General features: G+C 41.2%; 1 protein-coding gene across 1 annotated transcript in view; it reads right to left on the bottom strand.

Moving 5' to 3' along the window:
- The window catches only part of METTL16 (methyltransferase 16, RNA N6-adenosine), an 80889-nt gene extending 61609 nt beyond the window's left edge, over window positions 1-19280 (bottom strand). The window contains exons 1-2 of the mRNA XM_028109414.2: window positions 19160-19280; window positions 11283-11410 (exon numbers count right to left, since the gene is read on the bottom strand). Of these exons, the coding sequence (XP_027965215.1) occupies window positions 11283-11410 (128 nt within the window). The 5' untranslated portion in view covers window positions 19160-19280. The remainder of the gene's footprint in view (window positions 1-11282; window positions 11411-19159) is intronic.
- Window positions 19281-21217: the final 1937 nt, after the last annotated feature.

Genomic DNA, 21217 nt, shown 5'->3' on the forward strand with positions numbered 1-21217 from the left:
ATTCTTCAAGAAGTTGTTACCCAAGAGAGAAGTGAGATGGGGCAGTGTAAGTGGTAGTGCTGATGGAGAGATTTTATTAGTATTTTTTTTAAGACTTTATTTACTTGACAGAGAGAGAGAGAGCACAAGCAGGGGGAGCGGCAGAGGGAGAGGGAGAAGCAGGCTCCCCACTGAGCAGGGAGCCCGATGTGGGGCTCGATCCCAGGACCCCGGGATCATGACCTGAGCCGAAGGCAGACCCCTATTAGTAATTTTTAATTGAAGACAAAAATGTTTAAAGTCAATGGGAAGTCACAAAGACCACCTATTATGATTCTATTTATACGAAATGTCCAAAACATGCAAATATATAGAGAAAGTAAGCAGATTAGTGGTTGCCAGGGGCTAAAGAGAGAGAGGAAGGATTTGGGAGGGACTGCTGAATAGGTTTCTTTCCGGGGTGACGAAAATGTTCTGGAATTAGTGGTGATGCTTGCACAACCCTGTGACATATTAAGAACAATTGAACTGTACACTGATTTTAGGGCCGCCTGGGTGGCGTAGTCGGTTGAGCATCTGACTCTTGGTTTTAGCTTGGGTTGTGATATCACGGTTGTGGGATCGAGCCCCAAATGGGGCTCTGCGCCAACTGCAGAGTCTCCTTGGGTTTCCCTCTCCCTCCGCCCCTCCCAGCTGTGCGCATGCATTTTCTCTTTCTCTCTCTCAAATAAATCCTTAAAAAATAAATAAAATGATTTTATAGTATGTGAATTATATCTCAAATTTCTAAAAAGTCAGAGAAGAAGCCAGTTGATGGAGAGAGATTAAATAATTAGTAGAAGGAAAATTAGACGAAGGTTCCTGAGAAGAAGGGAGAGTATGGGATCCACATGACAGATCTGATTAGGATATAGTAATAATAGTAACAGTGAGAATTATGAATAATAATTTGTTGAATAAAACCAAAAGCAGACCCATGGTCTTTTGTTGTGTTTTCCACCAACTCATACTTAACCATGACTGATTTTTTGGTGGGGGGGGTGAGAGAAAGAGGAGAGAAGTGGGCAGAGAGAGAGAGAGAATTTTAAGCAGGCTCCATGCCCAGAGTGGACCCCAACATGGGGCTCGATCTCACAACCTGAGCCAAAATCAGGAGTTGTACATTTAACCAACTTAGCCACCAAGGCAACCCCCTAAAAATTTTTAACTTTAACATCCCATAGGTCAAATAAGCAATTAGATAGTAATATCATACAAAAAAAAAAGAGATCCTGGAACAGTGGAAATGACTATTATTAACAACCTTAGACTAACCAAAGAACCCAAAATCCTACTTGCAAAATTACAAGAAACTGTGATCAAACTGATCTCTTAAATGCAAATCCCTGTGCTAAAAAGCAGATGACAGGAAATAAAAACCTAGTCATCCAAACACCTCTTTGGCCTTCCAAGTACAGTTAAGAGTACTGCAACTTTTCTAGCAAAGCCCAGTGACTTACCTTAAATTCACTTTAAAAACAAAAAACAAAATACTTAGAAAAAAAAAAAAACTTTGGGGGAACCTGGGTGGCTCAGTCAGTTAAGCAGCTGTTTCTAGATTTTAGCTCAGGTCAAGATTTCAGAGTCTGGGATCAAGCCCCACAGAGCCCCACGTCTGGCTCCACACTCAGCAGAGAGTCTGCTCCCTCTCCCTCTGCCCAGCCCCACCCCTGCACTCTCTCTCAAATAAGTAAATACATCTTTAAAAAAAAGTTTGGGGGGCATTTGGGTGGCTCAGTCGGTTAAGTGTCTGCCTTCAGTTCAGGTCAGAATCTCTGGGTCCGGGGATTGAGTCCTGCATCAGGCTCCCCGCTCAGCAGGGAGCCCGGTTCTCCCTCTCTCTCTGTCTGCTGCTCCCCCCTGCTTGTGCTCACTCTCTCCCTCTCTCTAATAAATGAAATCTTTAAAAAAAAAAAACCCAAACTTTTATAAAGTTCAGCAGTAAGAGAACCTTAAAAAAATTTAAGTTTCATATTACAGAAATTTTAGGAACAATCTAAAAGTAATCAATGAGATTAGTATGCAGTCACTAAAAGGACTAAGACTGAGAGGCGCCTGGTGGCTCAGTCAGTTAAGCATCTGCCTTTGGCTCGGGTTGTGATCCCAGGGTCCTGGGATCAAGCCCCATGTCAGGCTCCCTCTCCCTCTGTCCCCCCAACCCCCGCTTGTGCTCTCCTCACTTTCACTCTTTCTCTCTCAAATAAATTAATAAAACCTTAAAAAAAAAAAAAGAGTAAGACTGGGCTGGGCCACATATTATTGTATGAAGAGAGAGAGATATATATATATGTATATATGAAAAAAAAAACACCTTTGAATAAAAGCATATACATACATCATGATCACATTCTTGTACAAAAAGACCCTACAAAAACCAAACAAAAATGATCCTGTGTGGGGCGCCTGGGTGGCTCAACTGGTTAAGCGACTGCCTTCAGCTCAGGTCATAATCCTGGAGTCCCAGGAACGAGTCCCACATCGGGCTCCTTGCTTAGCAAGGGAGCCTGCTTCTCCCTCTGACCCTTTCCCCTCTCATGTGCTCTCTCTTTCTCTCTCACTCATTCTCTCTCAAATAAATAAAATCTTAAAAAGAAAAATACGATCCCGTGTGTGTATATATATAAAAAAAAGTCTGAAAGGGTTTTTTTTTTTTAAAGATTTTATTTGTTTATTTGAGAGAGAGAGAATGAGAGACAGAGAGCACGAGAGGGAAGAGAGTCAGAGGGAGAAGCAGACTCCCTGCTGAGCAGGGAGCCCGATGCGGGACTCGATCCTGGGACTCCAGGATCATGACCTGAGCCGAAGGCAGTCGCTTAACCAACTGAGCCACCCAGGCGCCCAGGGTTTTTTTTTTTTAAGATTTTTATTTATTTATTCATGAGAGACAGAGAGAGAGAGGCAGAGGGAGAAGCAGGCTCCCAAGGAGCAGGGGGCCCGATGCGGGACTCGATCCCAGAATTCTGGGATCATGACCTGAGCTGAAGGCAGACGCTTAACCATCGGAGCCACCCAGGCACCCTAAAAAATCCGAAAGGGTTAAGAGCCACTTCTGGATATGCAAATAGGTGGATGAGTAGGGTAGACACTTCCACTCTCCTCATATTTTTGTTTTATCTGAATACATTTGACATATCACCTTCATAACAGCGTTTTATAACCATATGGAAAATGCTCATAATGTCACGTGGGGGGAAGAAAAAGTCTTATTATTATACCTGTATCAAAATTACAATCCCAAAAAATACTACACATGCATAAGGACAAGGACTTTGAAAGGAACACAAAGCAATTTGGTCTTCTGGGGGTGGAAGAATGGTGACATTTTTCTTTTATGTCTGCAACATTACCATCATAAATGTAGTTAGGAAGGATATATTTCTATAATTTTCCCATTAAGGGTTCTATAATGTCTGTATAATTTCAAAAAAGAAAAATCCCCTTTCCCAAAAATGGAAAACAGGCCCCTGGCTCCAGGATACTTTTCCACGGAAGAGGGACAATTCTGTTGGAAACCAAACCAGGAGATTTCCCACGGTGACAACAATCACCAAGGAGAGTACTGCAGTCTAAGCATTAATTACACAGCTTCGTGAAACATTTGGAGCAAGAGAAACAGCATTGTAATTAATGTTTTCTTAGTGTCTTCAAAGAGAGTTGTTGTTTATATAAACAATTTTTGTTATGAAAAAATATATATATGTTCACCTTGAGGGACTACAGCATACAATTTATTAATAAGGAACTACATCTTTTTTTTTTTTTTTAAAGTAGGCTCCATGCCCAGTGTGGAGCCCAATGCGGGGCTTGAATTCACGACCCTGAGATCATGACCTGAGCTGATATTAGGAGTCAGATGCTTACCCTACTGAGCCACCCAGGTGTCCCAATAAGGAACTACATCCTAATCACCGAAATGTACAAGACATCAAGCAGAGACTAGTGTAATTAAAGAAACTGAAAAAAAATCTATGAAGAGCTGATTCTTACACTTTGTTAGCAAGGCAAATATTCACTTTCTTCCAAGAAAACACAGACACTAATCTAAGGGTTGGAAATCCTTTTGTAGGACAAAGTCTAGTCATCCAGCTTTACTAGCTAAATATCTAGGTCACCGTAGCACCCTGGGACATTAAAAAATCCTGAACACAGGCAAAACCTTTTCTCATTCTCATTTCTGAGATCACCGGAACTAAAATTAGCTCTCACGTGGAAATTAGCAATTTACTCCATCAAGTCTTTGCTGTTTAACACATCCAGCTTCACAAAATAGCCTATTGTCAACAGGCTCATGTCCAATTTTCCCAGAATGACTCCTGCTCTGCTACTGAAAAATACAGTATTACCATTATAGATAGAGTTTGGAAGGACACACTCTGTGACCCATGGTTAACAATCATTCTAACACTACAGAGACTGAACCTCATGTAACAACAATAAAGGCTAGAGCCTCCCAACCTAATTTTCCGGCACTGGTTTCTATTAATTAGATCTTCACTGAGGGGTTAAAAATGTACAGTCATAATGTATGAGAAAACCCTTCAAGGGGTGCCTGGGTGGCTCAGTCGGTTAAGCATCTGCCTTTGGCTCAGGTCATGATCCCAGGGTCCTGGGATCGAGCCCCGCATCGGACTCCCTGCTCCGCGGAAGCCTGCTTCTCCCTCTCCCACTCCCCCTGCTTGTGTTCCCTCTCTCGCTGTGTCTCTGTCAAATAAATAAATAAAATCTTTAAAAAAAAAAAACTTCAATGCTCAACTGACACGGTTCAAGTAAATTGCAGGATTATCTCCATGGAGCTGGTTACTGTGAAAAAAGTATGAACTAAAATCTACTTACAATCGTCAGATATGATTACAACAAAGCAGTGATAGGTACAGGGAAGAAAAACAGAAAGGGACATCACACTAGCAATCTTAGTCACCTTATCAATTATACCAGGCATAACAACAGTAAGAGTACCTATCATTTGCTAAGTGTCTATAATGTCACTTTACCTGCATTATCACTAACCTTTACAACAAATATCCAAAGTATGTCCTTTTATCCCCCTTCTTTAGATGAGGAAATTTAGTCTCAGTAAAGTTAAGAAAATTATCTAAAGGGGCGCCTGGGTGGTTCAGTGGGTTAAGTGTCTGCTCACTCTCTCTCTCAAAAGAAAAAAAATGCATTACTGAAAAAAACTCATTACTGTCTGCCTCACCCCTAATGAACTGAAATGCTTCTCTATTCTACACTATAGCTTTTCACCATAGGGTGGTACCTTACTTGAAAGGATCTCAAGTAAGCACATAAACTGAAAATCCAATATGGTCAAAATTTTACACTGGAAAATCTCTTTAATCATTTATAGCACTGTATGATATTCACATGATGAGAAATACACAAGAGTCAAGACTGATTAAGAAAGGAAGAGTCACCCTGTTCACTTTGTACTCCTTCTGGGAGGTACGCTATTGAGTCAAGTGACAGGCAGGAATCATCCCACCACTTAATGTGCACATGCAACTGTTCTGCTATTTAGACTTAGATGTGTTTCAGAATGCCACTCTGATGGCCCATTCTTGCTCCAATACTGTACTAATGTTTTAATTACTCTAACTTAAATATCTGGATGTTAAATATCTTAACTTAAATATCCCGGTAGATATTTAAATATATTGTGAACTTAAAGTTCACACACTTACACCTTTCTACCACCCATTACTCTTTTATTGCTTTGAGCATCTTTTCTTTGAATTTTGGAAACATTATACCTATCTTGTCTCCCAAAAACAGGGATTTTGATTGGGGAAAGCAGCAACACTTTTATATATGTGTATATGTATATATATATATATATATACACAGTTATATATTTATATATGTGTGTATACATACACACACACAAAACACACACATATATATACACTTTTTTTTCCTAAGATTTTATTCATTTATTTATTTGAGAGAGCGTGAGCGCAAGCAGGGCTATGGGCAGAGGGAGAGGGAGAAGCAGACCCTCCTGCTGAGCAGGGAGCCCATCCCAGGACTTGATCCCAGAGTCATGACCCGAGCCAAAGGCAGACACTCAACTGAGGAGCCACCCAGGCGCCCCAGCTCAGTCATTTCTTATTGTTACAAGCCTGGGCAAGTCATTTTAAAAGAATGTACATTGATGGGGTGCCAGGCTGGCTCAGTCGGCAGAGCATGCAACTCTTGATCTTGGGGTCACGAGTTTGAGCCCCACATTGGGTAGAGATTACTTAAATAAATGAAACTTTAAAAAAAGTGGGGCACCTGAGTAGCTCAGTCAGTTAAGCATCCAACTCTTGACTTCAGCTTAGGTCATGACCTCAGGGTCCTAAGATCAAGCCCTGCACCCAGCTCCACACTCAGCAGGGAGTCTGCTTGAGATTCTGTACTTTACCCTCTCCCTCTACCCCTCCCCCTGCTTGCAAGCTGTCTCTCTCTAAAATTAATAATCTTAAAAAAAAGAGAGAATGTTCACATTTATACGTTAAACATTCAAAATACATCGTTGAATCAAATTTTTTTTAAAGATTTTATTTATTTTTTTGACAGAGAGAGACACAGCAAGAAAGGGAACACAAGCAGGGGGAGTGGGAGAGGGAGAAGCAGGCTTCCCACTGAGCAGGGAGCCCGATGCGGGGCTTGATCCCTGGACTCTGGGATCATGACCTGAGCCGAAGGCAGACACGACCAACTAAGCCACCCAGGCGCCCCAAAATTATTGCTTTTATTAATGTAAACTAGCCCTCTTTTTTCCAATTTGATGCTTTTTTGCCTTCTATTTTACTTTTTCTAATTTGGGGGAACTCTCATTTGCCTAGTATAGCCTATGTAAGTGATGAGTCACTAAATCCTATACCTGAAACTAATATTACAATGTATGTTAATTAGGTGGAACTTAAAAACTTGGAGGAAGAAATAAGTATGCCACTTGTAATTGGCACAGAGTTAGAGTTTACGGAGGAATTATTCTCGAGAGTTTAACAAATTTATTGAATGTCTATTACTTGCCAGACACCTTTAATCCATTCAAATACATTGTAATAACAGATCTGTTTGGTTTGCTCTGAGCGATATTTTAAAAAATATTAATCCTAAACCATCTTAAAAACCCTCCTCTGGTTCCTCCGGTGTCTGAGCAGTCAAGTGAACTTGCATGCTATAAAAGGCTGTGACCTGTTCTTTGTTTTCCTTTCAGTCTCGTTATTTCTCAACCCGATATCCTATATCCACTTCAACCCCACCTACACGCAGTTCTCCAAACTTAAACACACCTTTCACAAAAATCTGTTCTCTATACCCGAATTCTTTCCCTCTTCTATTCATTCATCAGGATTTAGCTCGAAGACCCATGGCCTTCCCTCCACATCACTGCTTTGTCCCTCTCTTCCAACTTTCAACTGCCAACACAATAACCCTACTTGAATATCCCACAGCCTTCTCAGATTCCATATGCCCCAAACTGAAACTCTCATCTCCCCACAAATGAGCTCGTTTTCCCTTGTTCCCTAACTCAGTAAACTAGGTACTACCACCCATCCTCTTGGTAAATTAAAATCACAAGCACCTGGGGCACCTGGGTGGCTCAGCTGTTAAGCATCTGCCTTCAGCTGAGGTTATGATCCCAGAGTCCTGGGATCGAGCCCCGCATCAGGCTCCCTGCTCCGCGGGAAGCCTCCTTCTCCCTCTCCCACTCCCCCTGCTTGTGTTCCCTCTCTCGCTGTGTCTCTGTCAAATAAATAAATAAAATCTTTAAAAAAAAAAATCACAAGCACTATATCTGGCTCAGACTCCTTAACTTCCACCATGTCCTGCTAATTCTCTTCATGAATTTCAGTCAAACTCATCAGTGATTTCTATCCCTCCTGCCTCTACCTAGTTTGGCCACCAATGTCTGTCTAATCCAGATTACTGAAACCATTTCCTACTCACTTCCCTATACCTCCAATCTTAATTTCCCCTGCAACCCATCCTCCCCAATGCTCCTAGAATACTTTTATCTAAACACAACTCTGAACATGTTATTCCTCTGCTTTTAAACTTTAGTGGATAAGGACAGGGATGGGTAACTCTGAAGATACAAGAACCCTCCACACCATGTCCTTAAAATAAATTCCAAACTCCTTAGGTCACCTAAGTGGCTCAGGTGGTTAAGCATCCAACTCTTAATTTCAGCTCAGGTCATGAGACTGAGCTCTGCTCCGCACTGGGTGTGGAGCTTACTTAACTCTCCCTCTCCCTCTGTCCCTCACTCCCATGTGGGATCACTCTCTCTCTTAAAAAGAACAAAATTAGGGCACCTGGGTGGCTTCGTTGGTTAAGCATCTGCCTTCAGCTAAGGTCATGATCCCGTAGTTGCAGGATCAAGCCTACACAGGGCTCCCTGCTCTGGTTCTCCCTCTCCCTCTGCTCTTCCCACTCGTGCTCTCTCTTTTACTCTCTCTCTCAAATAAATAAAATCTAAAAAAATAAAAATAAAATCCAAACTCCTAAGTGGGCCTTATAAAGTACAAGCATAATCCTCCCCAGCCTTACCTCCTGTCATTTGTCCACAACATCTTAGACACACTCGGCTTTTCCAGTTCCTTTACTGCTCAGTGCTCTGCAGACTGCCCCCTCTGCCTGTAACACACTTCTATCTGGCTAACTCCTATTCATTCTTCACCACAACCAAGACCCACTTCTGTTTCAAATCATTCTCTACATTGCAAAGTCGCGGTCAGGTCTCCCTTCTATGTGATTCCACAGGTTCTGCCATACCAAAAGCTTGACCGCTTATTTATGTGTCCACTTCCCCCACTAATGTGTGAACTCCAAATGCAGTAGTCACTGTCTTTCTTGTTTATTATGGCTTTCCTAAAACTTAGCACAAAATGGTTAATCAATAGGTATTTAAGTACTTAAGTACAATGATAGGTATACAGAGAAAACAAAGAATAACAAAACTGTAGCTGTCCTAACACTATATGGACTAAATAAAACATTCACATACATAATTATGGAACAAAGATTTAAGAACAATGGTAGGGATGATCTAAACAAGAAGAAATACTAACTCAATCTCGCTAAGGTTAGAGTATGCAAAGGAAATATTAGAACTCTTATTTAAATGTTTAATTTTTAGTTTGAATTATGTTTTTTAATGTGCTTAATATTAACAGAGTCCCCTATACAAGCAGTGATATGGAACTATCCTCAACTTTGAACTGAGTAGACAAAAAAGCTTGGAAGCCATACTCTACGGCATTTGATCTTAACCTCTGTGTATTGGGGGAGGAAGGGAGCCCAGATCTCTTTCAGTATCTGATGAAAACTAAGGATTATCTCCCAGAAAAATGAGTATAAATATACATGTATTTTAATGATTTTATTTATTTGACAGAGAGAGTGAGAGCCAGTGTGCGTGCAGAGGGAGAAGCAGGCTCCCCACTGAGCAGGGAGCCTGACGTGGGGCTCGATCCCAGGACTCTGGGATCATGACCTGAGCCGAAGGCAGACACTTAACCAACTGAGCCACCCAGGCGTCCCTAAATACACATATTTTTCAGATTTTATGTGATTTCTAGGCTATCTTGCCCCTCAGGTTAAATCCTGCCCTAGGACCTCCATTTCTAAAGCCATAAGGAAACAGCTAGTAGGAAGAGGTCATCAAAATGCCTCAAGTCCTGTGATACTATTATTCCTTACCTTCCCTTTTCTCCACAACCCTGCTCCTTCTGTCCCTCACAGTTAAATCACTACATCTTTCCCCAGGAAGGCTTGGAATGTCCAGCCTATAATTCCTACAGAGTTTAGGAATGCAGTTAAAGATTACCTTCTCAAAGGTGTAATACGCACATCAGTTATTCCTACACCATTATCATATTTGCCATTTCCCAAAGCACTCATTATTTTCTTAATTTTTTTAAAAAGATTTTATTTATTCATTTGACAGAGAGAGAGACACAGCGAGAGAGGGAACACAAGCAGGGGGAGTGGGAGAAGCAGGCTTCCCAAGGAGCAGAGAGCCCAATGCAGGGCTCGATCCCAGGACCCTGGGACCATGACCTCAGCCGAAGGCGGACGCTTAACGACTGAGCCACCCAGGCGCTCCTATTTTCTTAATTTTTAAAAGCAACTTTTGAACTAAATTTAACTTTTTTAAAAGGATTTTATTTATTTATTTATTTGAAAGTGAGACAGAGAAAGAGAGTGTGAGCGGGGGGAGGAGCAGAGGGAGAGGGACAAGCTGGACCACACTGAGCACAGAGCCCAGTGCGGGGCTTGATTTCACATGACTTGAGCCGAAATCAACAGACACTGAACCAATGGAGCACCCAAGTGCCCCTTAACTAAACTTTAAATTTATCGACATCCCAGGACGCCTAGGTGGCTTAGTTGGTTAAGCAGCAGCCTTTGGCTCAGGTCATAATCCCAGAGTGCCGGGATCGAGCCCCACATCGGGCACCTTGCTCGGGGGGGGGGGAGTCTGCTTTTCCCTCTGCCTCTGCTCATCCCCACACGCCCCCCCGCCCCACTCGTGCTCTCATTCTCTCTCTCTCAAATTAAAAAAAAAAATTTTTTTTAATAAATTTATTGACATCCTAAGTAATAGTATCTATGAAATCAGTTCTGATGTCTGGTTATTATTTTCCTACCTACATCAAAGTAAAAACACACTTAAAACAAGGACTCTAATTTAAATAAAAAATAAATAAATAAAAATTAAAAATAAACAAAATAATCCTCACTAAAAATAAGCAAGTAAATAAAATAAGAACTCTAGGCCCTTATCAGCATGTTTTAGAGCACAATCCCAAGGTTTCTGCACTTACTCTGGGATCCCTATTGGGTAAGCAATAATTTGGACATCAAGTTTTCTTAAAGCCAGAAAGAAACTGAAAGTATTTGGTCCAATCCTCTCATTTTATAACTTGAAAAGATGAAACCCAGGAGTGCCTAGGTGGCTCAGTCAGTTAATTATCTGACTCTTCATTTTGGCTCAGGTCATGATCTCAGAGTTGTTAGATCAAGCCCCACGTAGGGCTTCTCACTGGGCGTGGAGACTACTTAAGATTCTCTCTCTCCCTCTCCCCGCACCAACATAGGGATGAAACCCAGACAGGTTAAGTGATTTGTCCAAGATCAGATGAGAAATTTCAGGAAATGTCTAGCATTGCATTCAGGTGTACTATCAGTCCAGTATGCTTTCCACTACCCTGTGTCCATTCAGATTATACTAGAATAATAGAGTATTAAGAATTCTTCATGTTACCTACCTCACTCTTCCATTCAGATTTATCTGAACATGCTGCTTAAAATCTGGATATTTGGTTGCCAGATATGCAAAGTCAGGAGGTTTGTCCTTGTATCTATTTCTTGCATGCATTGATTTACTCAGAGCCATCTTTAAAAAGAAAAAAAGGAAAGCATATTTAGTCAAAAAATACATTAATGGGAAAAAGCTGTGGTTGCCAAGTCAACAGTTATAGCCAATATATTTTTGCCAATCAACTGAGAAAGTAGAAATTATATTTTTCAAATGTACACGACAAATAAGCACATTAAAATATGCTTAACATCATAATGAGTCATTAGGGAAATGCAAATCAAAACCACAGTATCACTTCATACCCAGTAGGATGGCTATTATTAAAAAAGAAAAAAAAAGTTAAGAGAAGTGTTGGTGAGGATGTTAGGAAATTGGATCATTGCAGGTGGGAACATATACAATGGCTGTGGAAACAGCTCAGCGGTTCTTAAAAAGTTAAACATAGAATTACCACCATATGATCCAGCAATTCCACTCCTAGGTATACACCCAAGAGAACTGAAGAAGGGATTCAAACAGCATTTGCACATCAATGTTCACAGCAGCATTATTCACAACAGCCAAAAAAGTAGAAACAACCCCAAGTGTCCGTAAATGGATAAAGAAAATGTGGTACATACATATAATGCAATGTCCTTCAGCCAAAAAAAGGAATAAAATTCTGATACATCCTACAACATGGATGAACCTTAAAAACATTATGCTGGGACACTTGGGTGGCTCAGTCGGTTAAGCATCTGTCTTCAGCTCAGGTCATGATCCCAGGGTCCTTGGATCAGGTCCCATAATGGGTTCCCTGCTCAGCAGAGAGTCTGCTTCTCCCTCTCACTCTCCCTCTCTTTCTCAAATAAATAAATAAAATGTTAAAAAAAAAATTATGCTAAGGAAAAGAAGCCATATTCAAAAGGACAAATGCTGTATTATCCCACTCATAGTAAATACCAAGAATAGGCAAATTCATAAAGAGAGTAGAATAGAGGTTACCAGGGTTTGGGGAGGAGGTATGAATGTTGAGTTGTTATTTAATGGGTTTCTGTTTAGGATGATGAAAAACTTCTAGAAATGGACAGTGGTGATGGTTATACAACAGTGTGAATGTACTTAATGCCACTGAACAGTACACTTAAAAATGCTTAAAATGGTAAATTTTATGTTATGTATATTTTATCACAGCTTGAAATGCATACACAACATATGGGTTTTTTTTTAAACCATGAAAACTGGAAACTATTCTTTTGAAAGCATCAAAGGGGCAGAAGGCAGTATAATCTATAGCCAAGAACTAATAGTCAGAGGTTAGTTTTTATAGGGGTCTTGTATGGACTGAATACTTGGTAGCACATCATAAAGTCACTAATGTTTCAAAATAGTATCTTCTATTTTATAAATTTCAGTCTTGTCATTCCTAGGTAGCTAAAACCAAATGAAAACAATTTTGTCTCCTTCCAGATTACAAAAAAAAAAATTAACACATTTATAGCAAGATATAAAACTGAAGAAAAGCCATTGATTGTAGTTTTTTTTTTTTTTAAGATTTTATTTATCCATCTGAGAGAGCAAGAGAGAGTGAGCACGAGCAGGGTGAGGGGCAGAGGGAGAAGCAGGCTCCCTGCTGCGGGGCTCGATCCAGGGACTCCGGGATCACGACCTGAGCCAAAGGCAGACACCCAACTGACAGAACCACCCAGACGCCCTGATTGTAGTGGCTTAATAAGTTATACAGTTGGTAATTTTAAAAATTATTTTAGTGCATATCTCTGAGTGGTAAGTGATTTGTATTTTCTTCGTTATATCCCATTCTGTATTTTCCACTGTTTTTTCTAAGGTGCACTCATCTAAACAGTGTTATGTAAGCCAGAATCGTAGGCATCACTGGATAGTTCTATACCCCTCATACCCCCAAGAAATCAACAGTCATGTGGATTTTACCTGCTAAATACCTCTCAAATCCATCTGTTTTTCCCTATCTCCACCCATATCAGCCCAGTACAAGTCACCTGAATTTATGACAGCCTCTTACTTGGTCACATTGACTCCACTCTTACTCTCTCACATTTCCTTTTTCCACCTTGCAGAGATCATCTCCTAAACACAAATCTCACTATGTCTTCCTTCTCCTATGCCCACTTGCTCAAAATTTTACTTAGGATTAAAAACAAAAATCATTACTTCAGCATACATATAAGGGCCAGCATGGTGTGGCCTTAACTATTTTTTCACCATCAGGTTAAGCCATAACTCCCATTGCTCTTCTTTCTGTCCCTCCACTCTGGTAATTGGGTCTTTACAGTTTATTCCCTTTGTAATGTTTTTTCCTCCTCCTTCTCACCTGATGAATTCCTACTCATCCTTACTCAATTCAAGCATCTCTTCTTCAGGTAAGTTTTTCCTTCCCTAATGCCCCTGGTTAAGTCATATCCCCTATTATAAAGTTTCCTAGCAACAAGCACCCTTCCTTTGTAGGTTTTATTAGAGATATAACTTTACATAGTAATAGATTCGCTAACACTCTATTTCAGAAGGATTTTTTGACAGCTTTCTACACTGTAAAAATTTTTTAATTTTTTAATTCAAGTATAACTAACAGCGTTATATTAGTTTCAGTATACGATATAATGGTTCAACAATTCTATATATTCTTCAGTGCTCATCAAGATAAGTGTACTCTTAATCCCCTTTATTTCATCCATCCCCCCCATCCACCTCCCCTCTGGCAACCACCAGCTTGTTCTCTGCATTTAAGAGTCTGTTTTTTGGGGGCGCCTGGGTGGCTCAGTCATTAAGCATCTGCCTTCGGCTCAGGTCATGATCCCAGCGTCCTGGGATCGAGCCCCACATCGGGCTCCCTACTCTGCGGGAGGCCTGCTTCTCCCTCTCCCACTCCCCCTGCTTGTGTTCCTGCTCTCGCTATCTCTCTCTGTCAAATAAATGAGTAAAATCTTAAAAAAAAAAAAAAAAAAGTGTTTTTTTGCTGGTCTCCCTTTTTTGTGTTTTTTTAAATTCCACGAGTGAAATCATATGGTATTTGTCTTTCTTTGACTTATTTCACTTAGCATTATACCCTCTAGGTCCATCCATGTTGTTGCAAATGGCAAGACTGCATTCTTTTTGATGGCTGAGTAATATTCCATTGTGTATATAATACCTTTTTTTTTCCAATTTAGTTAACATATAGTGTACTATTAGTTTCACGGGTAGAATTTAGTGACTCATCAGTTATACATTAACATCTCATTATATCCAGTGCCCTCCTTAATACCCATCACCCAATTACCCCATCCTCCCACGCACTCACCACCAGCAACTCTGTTTATTCCCTATAGTTAAGAGTCTCTTATGGTTTGCCTCCCTCTCTGTTTTTATCTTATTTTTCCTTCCCTTCCCCTATGTTCATCTGTTTTGTTTCTCAAATTCCACATGAGTGAAATCATATGGTATGTGTCTTTTTCTATACCTTTTTCATCCATTCATCTACTGATAGACATTTGGGTTGCTTCCTTATCTTTGCTCTTGTATACAATGCTGCCATAAATATAGGGGTGCATGTATCATTTTGAATTAGTGTTTTTATTTCCTTTAGGTAAATACCCAGTGGCAGAATTACTGGATTAGATGGTAATTCTTTTTTCATTTTTGGGCTTGAACTCAGAACCCTGAGATCAAGACGTGAGTTGAGTTGGACACTTAACCAACTAAGCCACCCAGGTACCCCAAATGGTAATTCTATTTTTTTTTTAATTTTATTTCTTTATTTGAGAGAGAGAGTGAGAGAGAGCATGAGAAGGGGGAGGGTCAGAGGGAGAAGCTGAGCAGGGAGCTGGATGCAGGATTCGATCCTGAGACTCCGGGATCATGACCTGAGCTGAAGGCAGTCGCTTAACCAACTGAGCCACCCAGGTGCCTGGTAATTCTATTTTTAATTTTTTGAGGAACCTCTGTACTGTTTTCCACAGTGGCTGCACCAATTTGCATTCCAACCAATAGTGCAGGAACGTTTCTTTTTCTCCACATCCCTGCCAACACTTGTTATTTCCTGTGTTTTTGATTTTAGCCATCCTGACAGGCATGAGGTGATATCTCATTATGGCTTTGATTTTAATTTCTCTGATGATCAGTGATGTTAAGCATCTTTTCACGTGTCTGTTGGCCATCCATATGTCTTCTTTGGAAAAATGTCTATTCGGGTCCTCTGCCCATTTTCTTTTTTTTTTTTAAAGATTTTATTTATTTATTTGACAGAGACAGCGAGAGAGAGAACACAAGCAGGGGGAGTGGGAGAGGGAGAAACAGGCTTCCTGCCGAGCAGGGAGCCCGATGCGGACCCTGGGATCATGACCTGAGCTGAAGGCAGACGCTTAACGACTGAGCCACCCAGGTGCCCCTGCCCATTTTCTAATTGGATTATTTGGGCTTTTTGGTGTTGAGTTGTATAAGTTTTTTATGTATTTTGGATACTGACCTCTTACTGGATATGTCATTTGCAAATATCAACCTCTACACTGAAAATTTAACAACCATTTTCAAAAAAGAGCTGTCTTCATCGTGGACCTTTCCAAATCATATATCCAACTGCCTACCCGACTTGTCACTTGAATGGCTCAGAAGTACTTCATGTACAATGTCCAAAATTAAGTCATTTCTACCCACCTCAAACTGGTCCTTTTCTAATCATCCCTTTTTCGCCAAATAACACCACTACCTTTCTTGTGGTGCTCAGGCCAGAAATCTTTAGCATCTTCTCCACCCCATCTCCCCCATTCCAAACACACCATGTCCTGAATATTCTCTACCTTCTAATTATTTCTTGACCCTACCCATTTCTGTCACAACTCCACAACTCTACCCCCAGATCATTATCATCTCCCTTGGGTTACTATAATAGCCTCTAACTGATCTCTCTATAATCACTCTTGCCTTTGCCATCCACTTTTCACCTAACAGACAGGTCTTCCCTCCCTCCCTCCATGCAAATCTGGAGTCCTTGCTAAATCCCTTCAGTGGCTTCCTAAAGCTATTAGGCATATAAAGTCCAAAATCATTAACAAGGCATACATAATCTAGACTTGCCTATCCCTCCAACCTCATTTGTTGCCACTATGCTCCAGACACACTTGTCTTTTCATTTTCTCTGCTGTATAATGATCTGTCCCACCATCTGTTATTCTTACTGCCTAAGAGGTTCTCTTCACTCTCCTACCATCCATTCTCCTTGTGAAGGCCCACTAGTCCTTCAAATCACACCCTAAGCATCATTTTCTCAGGTAGACTTTCTCTGACACCACACATCCAATCAGATGCCCACTCTATATACTTTCAAAGCATTCTATGCTTTCCCTCAAAGCTCTTAGTTTACAATGTCTGTCCTGTCCTCCACCCCACCTTCCAGGCTGCAACCATGTCCATCTTATTCTTCACTGTATCCTCCAGCAACTGGCATACAATAAATACTCGAGTGAATAATTCAGAATTTAGAGGAATTAATAGTCACCTGGAAGTTTTTCAGCATACTAAGCTACCACCTTTTGCCCCTAACATTATCACAGAAACTCACTATATACAAGTTGCAATTTCCTAACATTAACATACCCTTTACAGACTATCAAAAAAGAGGGGAGCATTGGGCGCCTGGGTGGCTCAGTTGGTTAAGCGACTGCCTTCGGCTCAGGTCATGATCCCGGAGTCCCGGGATCGAGTCTCACATCGGGCTCCCTGCTCAGCAGGGAGTCTGCTTCTGCCTCTGACCCTCTTCCCTCTCGTGCTCTCTATCTCTCATTCTCTCTCTCAAATAAATAAAATCTTAAAAAAAAAAAAAGAGGGGAGCATAGAATTAGGATAAGAACCAGTTCCCATGAAAAAGTTGAAAAGGGGTGCCTGGCTGGCTCAGTCAGTGGAGCATGCAACTCTTGATCTCAGGGTTGTAAGTTCAAGCCCCACATTGGCTGCAGAGATTACTTTAAAAAATCTTAAAAAAAAAGAAAAAGTTTAAAAGGAAAATGTTTTCCTTTCTTGTGGTTCTGGCAAGCAACAACAAAAAAAAGTACTCTAACAGTAATTTCAAAAGACACTGGTATGTTAGAGCTCTGCAACACATTAAGATTCTAAAGACTGCACAGATGACATCAGTGTACACACATGACACTTTGAACATATGTGGAACAAATTAAATTACAGATACGGCAGGTTCAATTTATATCCTACATTAACCAAACTTTCTGGTCAGAACAGATAAGAGTCAATAAAGCCACTTTTTTGCTAACCAACCTCCTAAAGGCAAAGGAATCTTAGCTAAATCTATCCGATTTCTCAGAATTTAACCCAGTGTTAACTCTTACCTGGCATTAACACTGTCACTCCCCCTTCTCTCTAGCCTATCTATTTTTCTCTTCCTGGCTCATTCTTATCTAGCCACATTAGTCTCCTTGGTTTTTGGGGTGTTTTTTGTTTGTTTGTTTGTTTTTAACCAAGTGTGGCACACTCCTGCATCAGGGATTTTGTACTTGGTCGGTATGGACTGCTCTTCCCCCAGAAATACATACGTACAAGGTACTCTCGCCTTGTTCAGGCCTTTGATAAAATCTCACCTTCTCACTGCCTCTCCCCCCCCCCACCTCTTTTTAAAGTAAGCTCTATGCTCAACTTGGGGCTTGAACTCACTACCCCAAGATCAAGGGCAGCATACTCTATGGACTGAGCCAGCCAGGCACCCCTGATGCCTTTTCTTAGTGCAATGAGTGAACACTTACATGTGCAGTGAGTGAACACACTCCTCTCCCTTAACACTTTCAAAGTCTTCAACACAGAACTTACCCATCTGACATTCCATATACAGCACTTACTTACTTTTTAAAATCTGCCCTGCCAGTTAAGTTTCATGAGGGAAAATATTTTGTCTATCTTGTTCACTGCAATATCCCACTGCCTAAATTAGGGACTGGGAGAGTTACCACTCATAAGTTGTTTACTGAAAACATGATGGAACTCTTTTCACTGTCCCAAGCCACTGAAACACAGCACTCTCGTTTTTTGTAAACAGTCCTCATCGTGACACTCAAAAAGGATCAGCCCTACTTAGGGCTGGAGCTTTTTCTTCTGGGTTATCCAAATCAGTCCTGAAAGCCAAAGCAGTACACCCTTGAAGCTGACGCTTCGACTTTCTTTGCATGGTCTACTGTTTCCTTGGTTTCTCCTGACCCTTAATAATACTCTTCAACTACCGTTTATCTTAACATTCAAAAGACTCTAAATTCCGCTTCGAATTCTAATTTCCGCTTCTAACTTTGAATTCCTTCTGCACAGATCTCTCCCAGTTCAACCCCAAACGCCGTTTTCTCTCGTCGCCTTCCTTCATAAATCCGACTTTTTCCTCTAGTTCCGCCAGTGCCATTTCTCCATCTCCTCCCACACGCTCATCTTATCCACTCAGTCTTCCCGCATCAGTTTCGCATCTCTCTAAACCTCCTCAGCCCCTGGGGTCTTTCGTACTTCAATCCTAGTCTCCATTCTAGGCGCCAACTCCTCCCATCTATCCCACCACCATTATCCTCCTCCACGTGCGCGCGCGCACGCAACATACCCACCCATCCAGCCCATTCACTCACCCATGTGGTCTGTCTCCCTAGACCGCAAGCCAGCACCTCACCAGTACAGAACCCGCGCGCGCAACACGCACGCACATACACAGACACAAAGCCACCCACCCATCACGTCTGTCTCCCTAGGCCCCAAGTCAGCCACTCACCAGCCCAGAACCCAAGAATAAGGAACTTGGGCCATACATAGGTTAAATGACCTCTCGACCCGCCCGACAGTTGATAAACGACTCACATCTGAAGTCAAAGTTTCTTCCAGATGACCGGTTTGGATTAGGCCTCTATAACTCCAGAGTCGTAAGCCACCCGCAGAGCGAAGCGCCTAGAAACGCAGATGTTACGCTCCTAGCGCGCCGCCATGTTGGGCAAGCATCCAGCCTCGTGATTGGACGAAGCACTCTCGCGCGACCCGTAACAGAGTGTGAAGAAAGAAAATCCCTCGCGAGACCTGGAGTTTGCCGCTCCTGACCCAAGGAAGGGGCGTGGTAGCAAGCGGAGTCTTTTGCGTGAGGACACCTGCGTTAGAATTTGTTTGGGACCTTGTTTGTTTTGTAATGTAGGTTTTAAAAAATGAAGATGTAGCTTTCTGGGTCTCACGTCAGACTTACTGAATCACACTCTGTGGGGTTAGGCGGGAATATGAGGATGGCGGAGGCGGGGAGCTTTAGGATTTGATGGCGGACAGTTAGCGTTTTTTCTGCAACAGGTCTCTTGCTTCATGTGTTGTCTCATTTAATCATCACAGATAAACCTGTGATATGAGAAGGAGTAATCTCATTTACAGAGGAAAAACTGGGGATCAGAAATATTAAGTAATTTGTTCAAGATCTTACACCCAGATGACATCAAATCCATGTTCTTTTTGTTTCCTCGCCTGCCTCTCGAGCTGGAAGCTCTATTAAATGCTTTTCGTTTTTCTTTTCAACTCGGTTATACTAATTTTTACTCTCTGGCCAGTAGAGTGAGCATTAGTCTCATTTCACAATTGAGACAAAAAGGTAAATCACTTTCAAAAGATACAGTTAAGGCTAGGACTAAAGTCAGCCTCTGGACCCCCACCTAGTAACTCCATTAAAGCTTTCCTGTGTCCCAGTATTTAATGCGAAAGCTTCTGGCAAAGCATTGCTATAAAATTGAGAGATAAGAAAGAAATGAAGATTTAAGTTTTATGTAGAACAAAGTGTACCATTTGTCACGCAAGGAAAGCAAGGAGGTGTTCTCATTATCTACTGTGTAACAAACCACCCCAAAATGTATAGCTTAAAACAACAGCTCTTTTATTTGCTCATTTTTCTGCAGTCTGGGTTGGAATTAGCCCAACCATTCTTGTTCTGTACTTGCTGTTGATGGTAGCATCAGCTGGTGGCTGGTTCAGCTGGAGTGGCTGGGCTCCCCTCTCCCTGTGACCTTTCCATATAATTTCTCCAGCAGAGTAGCCGGATTTCTTACATGTTAGCTCAGGGCTCCCAAAAGGGCAAAGTGTAAGCTGCTAGGCTTTCTTAAGGCTTAGGCCCAGACTGGTGCTTTCATTATTCACTCAATTCTATTTGTCAAAGCAAGTCAAAGGGCCAGCCCAGATTCAAGAGGAGGGGACTATGCCAGGATACACTACAGTACTGCAAGCCATGGTTCACTGGATCTACCAATGAACAGAACACCACAGAAAGTTTTTTGTCTTTGGTTGGTAGTGATTTTGGTACTGGTTATTTTCACAGTATTTAGTGCTTGCTTCTGGAAAGGTAAAAGAGAAAATGGCATTGGAGGTATGACTGTAGGGTTGTAAGTGGATTATATTTTAGATGCTGGCAAATTTCTCTATCTGCTCCAAACAGAGATCCAACTCCCCCATGGGCCAAACCAGAGAGATTCTAGCTCTATAGCCAGGGAATATCAGCTTTAATCATGCCCCCAACCACATACTAACCCTGTGATGATGGACAGTTTACTTAAACTGTTCAAGCCTGGGTTTGTTCAATATTGCCAAACAGGTTAGTAATCTCATAGGGTTGTTGTGAGAATTAAATCAGATAATACATATAAAATAGCATAGCTTCTGGCACATAGTAAGCTATCATTAGTATTATTATTATTCCTTATAATTTCTTTGGTCAGTTTCCATTTTTAAAAATTATTTCATAATGATAAAACTTGTTCATTATAGAAAATTTTGTAAAAATTTTAAATAATACAGGAAACTATAAGAAAGCAAAAATTATCTAAAATCTCACCACCTAGAGCCAATTACCAAAATTTGTTAACCTTACTTCCAGACCTCTGTATGAAATATATATAT

This window comes from Eumetopias jubatus, unplaced genomic scaffold (assembly GCF_037043125.1).
Source record: "Eumetopias jubatus isolate StellerSeaLion01/CBP00866 unplaced genomic scaffold, mEumJub1_p1.0 scaffold_10, whole genome shotgun sequence".
Lineage (NCBI taxonomy): Eukaryota > Metazoa > Chordata > Mammalia > Carnivora > Otariidae > Eumetopias > Eumetopias jubatus.